Source organism: Hyperolius riggenbachi, chromosome 6 (genome assembly GCF_040937935.1).
Source record: "Hyperolius riggenbachi isolate aHypRig1 chromosome 6, aHypRig1.pri, whole genome shotgun sequence".
NCBI classification, from domain to species: domain Eukaryota; kingdom Metazoa; phylum Chordata; class Amphibia; order Anura; family Hyperoliidae; genus Hyperolius; species Hyperolius riggenbachi.
The window spans coordinates 63,288,684-63,301,285 of NC_090651.1; the positions used below are offsets into that span (position 1 = coordinate 63,288,684).

The window sequence follows — 12,602 nt, forward strand, 5'->3', positions numbered from 1 at the left end:
TCTAATTCATAGTGATGGTTGTTAACGCCACGCGACACTAAACGATGTTCGCGTGATCATGCACCTGTACCCTTGTCTCAAGATTGCGGAAACAACCGCTTGATGCTCAAAGGATCGCCAGTCGTTGGGAAACTCATTGCAAAAATTGGGAGGTGGGTACAGGCCTTTACACAGATCGATGACCCTGTGTCATAGTGTGCTTTATACTGATTTTATGGATTGAATTTGATGCCACAGATTGCTTTGTGAAATAAAGTAAAAGTCTAAAGCCCAATCTACACAATGCGATTCTTTGTGCGATTCGATTACGATTCTATTTACGATCCGATTAAATCCGGCATGTCCGATTTGGAATCGGTTCAATTCGATTTGACATTGCAAAACAATGGCGAATTGAATCAAATTGAATCCCGATCGGACATGTCGGATTTAATAGAATCGTAAATAGAATCGTAATCGAATCGCACAAAGTATCGTATCGTGTAGATTGGGCTTTAACCACCTTAGCGGTATGGACGAGGTCAGCTCGTCCATTACCGCCAGAGGGTGCCGCTCAGGCCCTGCTGGGCCGATTTGGATGAAATAAAAAGCAGCACACGCAGCCGGCACTTTGCCAGCCGCGTGTGCTGCCTGATCGACGCCGCTCTGCGGCGATCCACCGCGAGCAGCGGCGAAAGAGGGTCCCCCCAGCCACCTGAGCCCTGCGCAGCCGGAACAAATAGTTCCGGCCAGCGCTAAGGGCTGGATCGGAGGCGGCAGACGTCAGGACGTCGGCTGACGTCACTCCGCTCGTCGCCATGGCGACGAGGAAAGCCAAACAAGGAAGGCTGCTCATTGCAGCCTTCCTTGTTACTTATGCTTGCCGGAGGCGATCGGAAGAACGCCTCCGGAGCGCCCTCTAGTGGCCTTTCATGCAGCCAACTGTCAGTTGGCTGCATGAAATAGTTTTATTTTAATAAAAAAAAAACCCTCCCGCAGCCGCCCTGGCGATCTCAATAGAACGCCAGGGTGGTTAAAGAAAATGTTAAGTGGCTCCGCGCTGAGCATGTGCGAGTGTGCAAAACACACAAGAAGCAAATGCTCACTCCAAGCCAGCAATTTGCCATTTTATATGGCCCACAAACAGCCCGTCAGCCAATCAAGTGCAATAATATACACCGTGTCTGCAGTACAAAATCTAGCATTAATTGCATAAGTTCAGCAACATTCAGGTGAGAGGGTTTGGGTCGGACATCATCACAGATTATGTCACCAGGAGGGGGCACCACGTGCAGGTATACCTCTCACTTTGCCCCCCTCCCTAACTAACCACTTATCTGCATGCTGAAAGCTGCACAAAATACATTTTAAAACACAAACACTGGTGCGCATGACAGATGGGGGCCCCGAGCTCTGCCACCGCCCGCGACTCCCCGGTCCCTATGCAACACCAAGAGGGAGAGTGCAGGTCAGCCCCGGTGCTCTCACCACCAGGGGATTCACCCACCCTGCCTCTATATAAATGCAATACACACGAGATGCAAATCGTTACTTCCAGTCAGCAATCTGGCAGGGTGGGTTAATCCCCTGGCGGTGGGAGAACCAGGCCTCAACTGCACTCTCCCTCTTGGTGTTGCATGGGGACTTTGGGGGTCCTGGGCGGTGGTAGAACTCGGGGGCCTCCATCTGCCATGTGCACCAGTGTTTGTACAGTGTTTGGCCCCCGCTCACGCATGCACAATTTGGAACGGTCCGTCTTTGGGAGCACTCGGGAATTCAAGTGAGTGATGTTCCATCAACCTCTCTCTTGCTGTATATTCAATAAAAATTTGGTTGTTTGAGCAGCAATTTGTTACGTAAATCGATTTTCTCCCATAGGACCCAAAGGGCATAAGCTTGTCTCAAATCAGTACATAGTGATGTGTACAGGGAAAAAGTTATGTGATCATAAATGCCAAACTTAACAGGTGGCTTTTCAGTTTTGATTTAAACGTGTCCAAGGTTGGAGCTGATGCAGGACTTTCCTTACCTACAGGCTTGTGGGGTGTGCAATACTGACCACATCTTGTTAATTGAAGTCTTTCTTCCTTTCCTCCTAGCCATGGACCTTGGACAGTACCATCAGCGATGAAAACCGGGCTGTTATTGAGAAAATGCTGCTGGAAGAGGAGTATCCTTCTAGTTAATATACATTTACAGTATGTGAAAGGGGGTATTTGAGTCAGAGAGCCATTATTAAATAATTACATCTTCAGTATCCAAATATATGGGCGCTTTCACAGGAAAGTCCACAAGAAATTACTCTGCAGTTTTGTGTCAGCTTTCCTCTGCAATTCACTTTCTCCACATTCCCAGCTGTTTCCTCCGCTCCTCCAGGTTCAGTGATGTAGGTTAGTGTTATGGTAACTAGGACAAAACCTATTGACCCCAGCACCGGTGGCTGGCTCAGGTAGAATCTAAGTGACTACAGAGTGCCCTGCATGGGATGATGTCTGGATTACCCCACCAGAGACGAAGAGAGCAAGCTAGCCTACAACTGGGATACTTGATGGAAGAGTCTTTAAACAAGCCAAGATCGGGATAGGCAGCAATCGGAACACAGTCGGAAAACAAGCCAAGACCAGGGTAGGTGGCAGACCGGGGAGAGTTGGTAAAAGTCAGGAAATAGTTGGTAATGGGATCAGGAGTGCAGAAAAAGTCAGTGCTAAGCCTCTTGCAAACTACGTGCGATTGCAATTTTTTTTTTTTTATATCTCATCCGATTTTTGATTCCAATTAAACGTACTGCATGCTGCTACGTTTTTTTTTAATCGGAATAAAAAATCGGACTTATAAAAAAATCAGAATCACATGTAGTGTGCAAGAGGCCCTAGCCAGATCGTAACATTAAATCAAACAGAATAGCAATAATGCAGAGCATCAAGGACTACCAGAGCTGGTCAGAAGCATCAGCACTGGTAGTAAGGCAGAAAGGGTTAAAATGTTATTCAAGTAAATAAATATGCTATTCAAGGAAGCACTCTGGGTTAATTTGCACCATGTGTTGGGCCTGTGTGAGCGTTTATGCAAGTTTAGGTAACAGGTGTCGCTGCCGCATTGCACAAAACCACAAACATATGACCCTGCAGCAGAGTGCGCCGACTGGGTCATATACATAGCGCCGCCCCTTGCCCAGTGATGTACTTCCTGCCGGACAGGACGTACATTACTGGGATTCCAGTCACATTCCCATCGTTCTGCGCATGCGCACTGCAACGCCGCCGCCAACCTTTTTAAAAAGTATGTGTCACCCATTGACTTACACTACTTCCACCGCCGCAAAAGTCCGACAGTAACGCGCTGTTGCCCCTGCATCGGCTCGGCAGCGGATCGGGTACTTCCGGTGCGATGCGCTAAGTGTGCTAGGCCCCATTGCCTTTCATTGTCGTTACGTTACCCATCCGTAAAACAGGGTAACGCAACGCAGGTTTTAATGCAAGTGTAAAAGGGGCCTTAAAGAGACTCTGAAGCGAGTCTAAATTCTCTTTTTTAACTTGTATTCATTTTAAGCACCATAGGTCCTGCTAAACTGCCGCTATCCTGTGACAAAACGAGGAGTTTATACCCCCCAAATCCCCTCTGCAAAATCCACAACTTTCTTGGTTGTGGATTTTGCTGCTCATGGAGGCAGAGCTTTGAGCTGCAGCTTTTCCTCCATGTGTGTCAATCTGCCTGTGGATCTGCTCCTCTCCCCGCCTCTCTCAGTGAAGGAAGAGTGGGAGAGGCGGGGATTGACGTGTGAAGAGGCAGAGCTACAGCCCTAAGCTCTGCCTGAAGCAGGAAGCGCTCCCCGGACAGGAGAGAGGATTTGGGGGTATAAACCCCTCGTTTTGCCGCGGGATTGTGGCGGTTTAGCAGGGCTTATGGTGCTTAAAATGAATACAAGTTAAAAAAAGAGAATTTAGACTCGCTTCAGAGTCTCTTTAATGCTCTGGCGTCCACCAAAAGCTATCCTTAGCACTTCTTAAGATATTATTTATCTAACAAGCCGCTTCCAGCAAAGTTTTGGTCGGACTCTACAAATGCAGAAAAAAGCCCTATAAAGAGGTGAGTATCCCTGTATGTGTAATATACATGCATGTAAACCTGGGGCAGGTTTCCTGATAGAACAACACCAGTTGTCATAGGGCCTAACTATAAAAAAGGCCAAGAGGTTGTCTATTTTTGTTTCTTTATTTAGTTGCTCTGGCCTCCCTCATTCTTCCTGGCAGCTTGTCCTAACCCCCCCCCCCTTTTTCTACTCGCCCCCCATGTTCACACATGCATAATTATATCATTGTATGCAGCAGTTAAGGACCTGACTGAGATCCAGTTTAGTGACAATTATCATGTTTATAAAATGGTGATCCACCCACTTTGTAGATCTTGGAGTTCACCATTTTGCTTAAAGAGAGTCTGAAGCGAGAATAAATCTCGCTTCAGACCTCATAGTTAGCAGGGGCATGTGTGCCCCTACTAAAACGCCGCTATCCCGCGGCTTAACGGGGGTCCCTGATCCCCCAAATCCCCTCGGTGCAGCGGGGGAGCGCTTCCTGGTTGGGGTCTGTCAGACGCGTATCTCCGCCTCTCCCCCGCCCCTCTGTCTTCCTTCACTGAGAGGGGCGGGGGAGAGGCGGCGATGCGCGTCTGATAGACGCGACTGGAGGCAGGGCTGCAGCCGTTAGCCCTGCCTCCAGGAAGAAGAAAATTTACGACCAACTTGCGACCAAGTCTTGCGCGGGGGGGGGGGGGGCTAGTCTACTTTAGGGGACCCACCGCAAATCCCCATAGACACTTTCAGCTGGGCTGCAGAAACGGAACAACTGTCCACTTTCACCTTGTTTAAACCCCCACAAGCCTTATACCCATGGATAGGTAAGCATATCCTCTAACGAATTGTGAGATTTTCGGTCAAAAAAAGAGTTGAAATGGGCTGTGTAGGAGCCGCCGAACGGCCTTCATCTCGGTTCCGTCGGCCATCTTCGTTCTGCTGTGCAGGTCCTTTCTTCCTCCTCATTGGAGGGTTTGTTAGCTGCTGACAGAAGCTGGCACGCCCCCACCCAACAATCCCTCCAATGAGGAGGAAGAAACGACCTGCAGAGCAGAACCAAGATGGCTGACGGACCCGAAATTGCGGCCGTTCGGCGGCTCCTGTACAGTCAGTTACAACTTTTTTTTGACCGAAACCCGCAAAATTCGTTAGAGGGCATGCTTAGCTACCAGAGGATATAAGGCTTGTGGAGGTTTAAACAAGCAAACAGAAGACATTTGTTCCATTTTGCAGCCCAGCTGAAATTGTCTATAGGGATTTGCGGTGGGTCCCCTAAAGTAGACTAGCTCCGGGGGTGGGGGGGGGGGGGTTGGGGATGGAGGGACCCCCGTTTAGCCGCGGGATAGTGGCATTTTAGCAGGGGCACACATGCCCCTACTAACTATGAGCTCTGAAGCAAGATTTATTCTCGCTTCAGAGTCTCTTTAAAATCCCCTGTTTGCCGTAGATCGCCAGTTTAATTAAAAAGTAACAGACTATAGCAGCAATGCCTGTCAGTGGGCTACATGCTGCGTCATTTCCTGACCAGACGTAACTCCCACAGCTAGCAATCCATTTCTGCTTTCAAGTGTTTTGAGCTGTCAATCACTAATGTTTTATTCTTTGGCCACCTCTAGAAATTTTTCAGCAGAAATACAAGTAAAGAGAGAAATTTCTGCAGCAAACCTGAATCGAAATTAAACTTATGAGATAATGAAGTGTATGTGTAGTACAGCTAAGAGAGAGAACATAATAATAGTAGCAAAGAAAAAAAAAGTCTCATTATTTTCCAGTACAGGAAGATTTAAAAAAAAAAAACTTCAGTTATCTATGCAAAAGAGCTTCTCTGAGCTCTTTGACCCACTGGGTGCTGTTTTCTGTTGCACTTAAACAACAAAGAAGCAGAGACCGCTTGAGATAAGGTTTTACTTCAGGAAAGTTCAAAGGTCATTATTTCTGCTTTGTTTTATAGTTTAAAAGACAGTGTGCTTTTTAAAACTGCAACATAATGATACAGGGTTGTTTAAAAAGGTTATATAACTGAAAACGATTTATATCGTACTTTTTTTTCGCTTCAGGTTTGCTTTAAGACTGGATCAGTTAAACTGAGCTCCGTGATGGGCAGCCATCTATTAGAAGCCTGTGTTCATTTTCGGTAATCAGGTGCCCACATGGTCATTTGGGCACCCAATGCGACTAATAACCGACATTAGAAGAGCATGTATTAACATTTTAGTAGTGTCCTGGCCTCCTGGGTGAGAAAGAGTCGGATGCAAGATAAGGTTTTGAGCTGGGGGTGACAGGAGCTGGTTAGAGTAAATGTGAGGAACTAGTCCAAGCTAACAAGCTATAGGCTTGCTATACACCAGCGGTTCTGAATGCTTGCTTAGCTTAACAAGGGCGAAAAGGGATAATTTGCATATTCAGTGGTAGTGCATTGTGGGTAACCACAAATGTTCATTTATAACTGAATTATTGCAAATTTCCTTCTGTTTTAAGAAGGCTAATTACACCAAGCTTTGCTTTTTTTAGTAGGAGGGCTTTTTGGTTCCTTTTATCCCCCTATACATTCTTAGTAGTTTGGGTCACCCTGAGCTGCTTGGTTACTCTGTAAGCTAACCACAGTGGTTTACTAATTACACACAGATTTTTAAATCCATATTTCTATGTTACTGTTAGGCAGGGCTATCAATTTGAAGCATTAGTTCCAAATGCACATAGGATAAAAAAACCGTAGCCAGCCTTTGCATATTTTCTTGGTGTGTACATATTGGTAATATATCAGGTTCTCTTTACATAATTGTGATGATGTTTATCAAGTATTAGTATTAAATGATCAGTCCTCAGATTCCTTTATACTTGTATTCAATGTATGTCATATTTTTTTGTGTTGTGCTCTTTCAGCAGTCCACAGAAGAAAGCCACCCGAGTGATGTAAGTATTTGATCTTTCATCACCTTCTTACCATAACGGCCGATGCTGTAGAGTGGCCAGTCTCATTTCTCTATGGCATGCCCAGTCTCTCTTCTGGTATTTAGAAATGTGCTGTCAGGGTCCTGTTGACCTCGGCACCAGTGATTGGTGCGGGCACCCCAGGGGCGGGGAGTCTAAGTGAATACGGGTCTTCACCGGCACACCCTGCAAGGGATGATGGGCCGTCACCCCTAGCGGGTGACTGACTACTTTGCTGCCTGGTGCCCACCAGATCACGACCCCCAGGGCTGCCCCACCAGAGACGAGAAGAACCGGAGGGGTGAACCCTGTGATATGGGAAGGATGAACAAATTATGAACCTGGTTAAAGACGGGATTGGCAGTAATGGTAACTGGACTAACAAGCAGTAGGACTGACTGAAGGCGGGACTGGAGGACATGCTTTATAAGATTACATGACTAGGCTAACAGGCGTGGCAGGACTGGCGTGACAGGACTGACTTGACTAATCAGACTGAAGTGACAAAACTGGCTGGTGTGACAGGACTGACTAGACTTGACAGGATTGATGCAACAGGACAGGCTGACTGCATGGAGACACGCCGCGGCTGATCACCAGACGTGACAGCACTGAGCGCTAAGTGACCAGGGTTTAAATACCCTGGCCTTCGTGCCAGTGCTGTTGCTCTGCCCCCTACTGCAGCTACAATTGGTTTGAGGAAGCGCACATGTTCCTTAGAGCTGCCGCAGGAGGAGGATGGCATCTGAAGAGGCCTTCGTGTATAAGGTGCAAAATGAGAGTGATTTGTGCTCGGGCTAATGAAATCTCGAATAAGTGTAGTGGTTATGGATGATTCCATATTGCTGATCCCCTTGCATTGTGGTAAAAGTATTTTTTCTGTTTATAGGGTCCGTTCTCCTAGTAAACCCAGCAGTGGAGCTGTGAAGTGGACAGCTGAAGAGAAAGACCTGTTTGAGCAGGGGTTGGTAAGCACCCATGTGATTCCTGCTGCATCTTTTAATCTTCATAAACGGCATTATACAAAAGCATTCACCACATGGTATCACAGTTAAGTTTTGAATGCACTTGGCCATTGCCTGTAGTGTTGGTGCATTAGATATAAAAAAAACCTTGTTCCAAATTCTGCAGATCTGAACCTGAATCTCTGTGCATGTGCACTGTGGAAAGGGGTGCTAAATCACTCGTCACTGCTTCTGTGCACTGTCCCCCATGTTGGATATTTTTCACTTGGGGATGTACTCACTTTTGTTGTCGGTGGTTTAGACATTAAAGGGAACCCAAGATGGGGCTGTAAATTAAATAAATAAATGCTACCTGATCCGGAGGGCTGGACGTATCAGGTAGTCACCATCTCAGCCGCTCCAGTGGCCTGCAGTCTAATGCTTTCACTTTCTTGACTCCTGGGGTCACGATGCTGAAAGAGCTGCTCTCATAGAGCAGCGTGCAGGGAGGCAGCAGTAGGGGGGAGAGGCGGCAGGCACGGCCGTGAAGAGACAGAGCTGCCCAAAGGCAGCTTTGGAAGGCCTACAGGAACAGCCCTAGTGGTTGTTTAAGCAGGGAATACCTCTCTTCGATTACCCTCCAGAATAGCGAAAATCGCTTGTCGGTAATTTTGGGGGGGTGTGGGGGGGCAGAGAGCGGTGTAGGGGGAACACTTAGGCATGTCCTACAGCAAGGAACATGCCTCTGTGTCCCATCTGACCCTACCCCAGCCCCCCTCTACCGCGCACTGCCTTGGGTTCTCTTGAATGGCAGTGTGTTGAGTTATTTTCACGGGACAGCAAATTTACACTCCATGTAATTTGCCCTCTGAAAACCGAAGGTAGCAACTTTGGATTCCCATGATGCATCCCTCCTGAATATGCAAATCATCTCTTTATGCCCCTAGAAGCCAGGCTGTACTGTACATCTAAAACAGCTGGTGTAAAGAGAGCCTATATAGCTTATACATTTAACAGAGCTGTAGGGCTGTAAAATTATCAGCTATAGGCTTGCTATTATCAGGAGTCTTCGTGCAGACAGATAAACGTGTTTTTCCTTCTATATAATCTTCAGGAGGGCTGAATTTGACTGATGCTTGACTCCCTCATTTGCACACATAAAAGCACAGGTTTTTTTTCTTTTTTTTCTTTTTTTTTTTTTTCTTTTCTTTTTTTACCTTTAGCAATGTCACAAAATATAAAAATAAAAAGTTAACACAGGCAAGCTAAGTAGGCTTGGTACTACATGTACCAATGTTTGCCACCTTGTAAGGTTGATTCTAGCGACTACGGCAAAATTGCTGTGCGCATTTCCAGCTACATCAGTAACGCTATACATGTTACATAACTTGCGTGAGTATCAAGTCTCCGGCGTCAGTCAAGCACCTCGTCACTTCCAGGAAAGCCCGAATTAGATTTAGGACAATAGATAAAATAGTTTTAACTCCTCAGTTTATTTCCACTTCTGGTTTGCTTTAATGTAATGTGTTTGGAAAACCTATGCATTTTGGTAAAAGGCAGAAAAGTGAAGTTAAATAAATGAAAGTTGTTGCACAATTTCTGAAAACATTTGTGCTGCTGTGCCCTGCAGGCTCGGTTTGGCAGAAGATGGACGAATATTGCCAGGCTGATTGGAAGTCGTACAGTGTTACAAGTGAAGAGCTATGCCCAGCAGTATTTTAAAAACAAGGTATTTTTTTTTTCGGCTTCTAATAACGAGTATGTAGTTTAACAATAACAATAACAATATTTCTATAGCGCTTTTCTCCCTGGGGACTCAAAGCGCTGTGACCCTGCATTATGCAGTCTCAAAGGCTAGGGAAAAGAGGTGAGTTTTTAGCCTTCTTTTAAAGCTGTCCAGAGAAGGAGCTGGTAGTCCCTGGTAAACGAACAAGCTGGGGACTGTAGGTTTGTTCTTCACCTGAATCTGCTCTTAAGTCGGAACACTGTGCCATCTCTGTCCTTTGTGCCTCCTTTATCCCCCCCCCCCCCGAGCCTCCAGTGCCCCCCTCTGTGTTACCTCTGTCCTCCGCTGTGTCACCTCTGTCCCCCTGTTCCCTCAATGTCCCCCTTTATGTCCCCTCTGCTTCTACTTTGTCCCTCTGTACCATCATTGCTGCCTTCTTTCCCCCTTTGTGCTACCTCTGCCCCCCGCTGTGTCACCTCTGTCCCCCTGTTCCCTCAATGTCCCCCTTTATGCCCCCTCTGCCTCTACTTTGTCCCTCTGTACCATCATTGCTGCCCCCTTTCCCCCTTTGTGCTACCTCTGCCATCCGCTGTGTCACCTCTGTCCCCCGGTTTCCTCAGTGTCCCCCTCTGTGCCATCTCTGCCTCCTTCTGTCCCCCTTTGTGCCTCCTTCTGTCCTAGTGGTGATTGAAATGTGCTCATTTCGCTTACCCTTACATTTTGTAGCATATCACATGCAAATTCCCATTGATTTTCATTAGCTGAGGTAAAAAAGTGAAAATTTGCATAGGAACGTGAAAACTTGTGCAGATTTTCACAATGATCAGTGTCAGAATCATAATCTCCTTTATATTTCCTCCTGCAGCAGGAGAGCCCCTGGGCAGGAGTGTGAACCCTGTCTTAAAGGGGAGAGGGGGGGATTCTTTTAGGAGCATATTCAGTTAGAAAACTAAAGTTTTCCTATAAAGAAAACGTATATGGCCACTGCTACCATGATCGTTCCTTTACACTTACCAAATAGACTTCCATTGCTTCAAATCCTGTGCGGTAGGCAGGGATCATTCGGCAACGCACTGCAGAGTTTGCAGCAGGCTTGCTGTGATTTTGCTACTTCTGTCGCGTTGCAATAGTCTCCATAGACTTACATTGCCCTCACGGCGAGCTGCAGCAGGGGAAAGTACCGCAATTTATGGCGACGCTGTAAGTGTGAATGTAGCCTGAACAGAAATTGAAAAATATCTCCTAGGAGAACCGTAGGAGATAAAACGAGTTGGGTCCGGCTCCATGTGTGCTACATCATGATCATGAGAAACTCATTTTTGCGGTATTTTCTAATGTAATGGAAGTACATTTTTTTCACATACAAACTTGTATGTGGTTTGAGGTATACCTTACTTCTGTAATCTTTTGATGAAACTTTGAAGATAAAATACTGTCATGGATATTTATAGTGAACCTAAACTGAGTGAAATTATTTAAAATAAGCACATGGTGTAATTTGTAAATGAATATTACATACTTACCTCAACATCAGTTCCTCTCAGAAGCTCACCATTTTCTTCTAACAACTACTCTTTCCAGTTCTGACAAAATCTTGTCAGACTTGTATCTCCAGAAGCTGAAAGCCTAAGTGCCCATTTACACTTAATGCGTTGCATTTTAATGCCTTTTTTTTACCTAGCATTGTGAAAATTCTTCAGTTTTTCTGCATATAGTGTGAAAGAGGCCACAGGGAAACGTGGAGCCTGTACATCAGTTGTCCTTTCAGTTAGAACTGACAGCAACTGATATAGTGCAAAAGGACCCTTAGGGCCTTTTTTCACTATAACATTTGCTGTCAGTTATAACTGAAAGGACAACTGATGTGCAAGGGAGTTTCCATTTTTCTCTATGGCTCACTGAGTGCTGACCCAGAAGCTGTTACGGGGTAGTGGCCATTTTTAAAATGGAGAACAGAGAATTCCATTGATCTCAGGTGACAAACAAGACGTGGGAAAGGAGAAAGAAATTAATAAATAGATTATGTGGTAGGTAAGTATGATGTGTATATGTTTATTTTGACTTTTTATTTTTCAGTTCAGGTTTGCTTCAAGCTTCTGCCATATTGTGGTTTGATTTGCAAGGTAAAACAAATTAAAATCCTCTGAAATAAAGCATATGTTGTGTGTCTGCAGTGCAAAACTGAGGATGGAGAGAAAGATGCCAAGATGACTGCAACAGACCTTCCTGTTTTCCACCCAGACAGCTTTGAGGGGGAAGCTGCCACAGGAGATGACCTGTCAACATTCCGAGGGCGGGCGGACCCCAACCTTAATGCTGTTAAAATTGAGACCTTATCAGACGATGAAGAGGTCGACATAACGGATGAGATGGATGAGGGGTTTGTTAAAAGAGGAGACCGGACTGACACAAAGATAAATCCAGCAGATAGGACCTGCCAGGTGAATGAAGGGGCCATCCATTCCCTCACAAGCCAAAGTCACCTCACACCAGAACAAACACACATAGATATTCCACAGCCATTTCCTCAGATAAAAGACTCTGATGACGGGGATTCTCTCTGTTCCTTCACACACGCGACCCATGGTGAAACCTCAGTGTCCTTGCAAGATGAAGTGCTCAGTCAGTCCTCCCCAAGTTTAAACCTTCAGGATACTGACACAACCATAGCTTATTCATCTCCTCCATACGAACATGAGGAGGTCCATTACGACACAGAAATGCTGAGACCTCCTGATCAGGAAGTGGTGCTTGATCCAGATTTTATTCAAGAAGAAGAAAAACAAGCCATCCCAGAATTCTTTGAGGGACGCTTAGCCAAGACTCCGGAGCGCTACCTGAGGATCCGCAATTACATCTTGGATCAATGGTAAATCTTTTTCCTTTTTAGGGGTAACGCCATTACCTTTTAAATAAAACAAATATCTGTATCACAGGCTATAGTGAAGCAAAG

At 45.9% G+C, this 12,602-nt stretch overlaps 1 protein-coding gene across 1 annotated transcript in view; it reads left to right on the forward strand.

Moving 5' to 3' along the window:
• The window catches only part of MYSM1 (Myb like, SWIRM and MPN domains 1), an 83,299-nt gene that overhangs the window by 16,273 nt on the left and 54,424 nt on the right, over positions 1-12,602 (forward strand). Inside the window, exons 3-8 of the mRNA XM_068242065.1 lie at positions 2,079-2,149; positions 3,988-4,065; positions 6,932-6,961; positions 7,869-7,947; positions 9,554-9,652; positions 11,824-12,518. Coding sequence (XP_068098166.1) covers positions 2,079-2,149; positions 3,988-4,065; positions 6,932-6,961; positions 7,869-7,947; positions 9,554-9,652; positions 11,824-12,518 — 1,052 coding nt within the window. The remainder of the gene's footprint in view (positions 1-2,078; positions 2,150-3,987; positions 4,066-6,931; positions 6,962-7,868; positions 7,948-9,553; positions 9,653-11,823; positions 12,519-12,602) is intronic.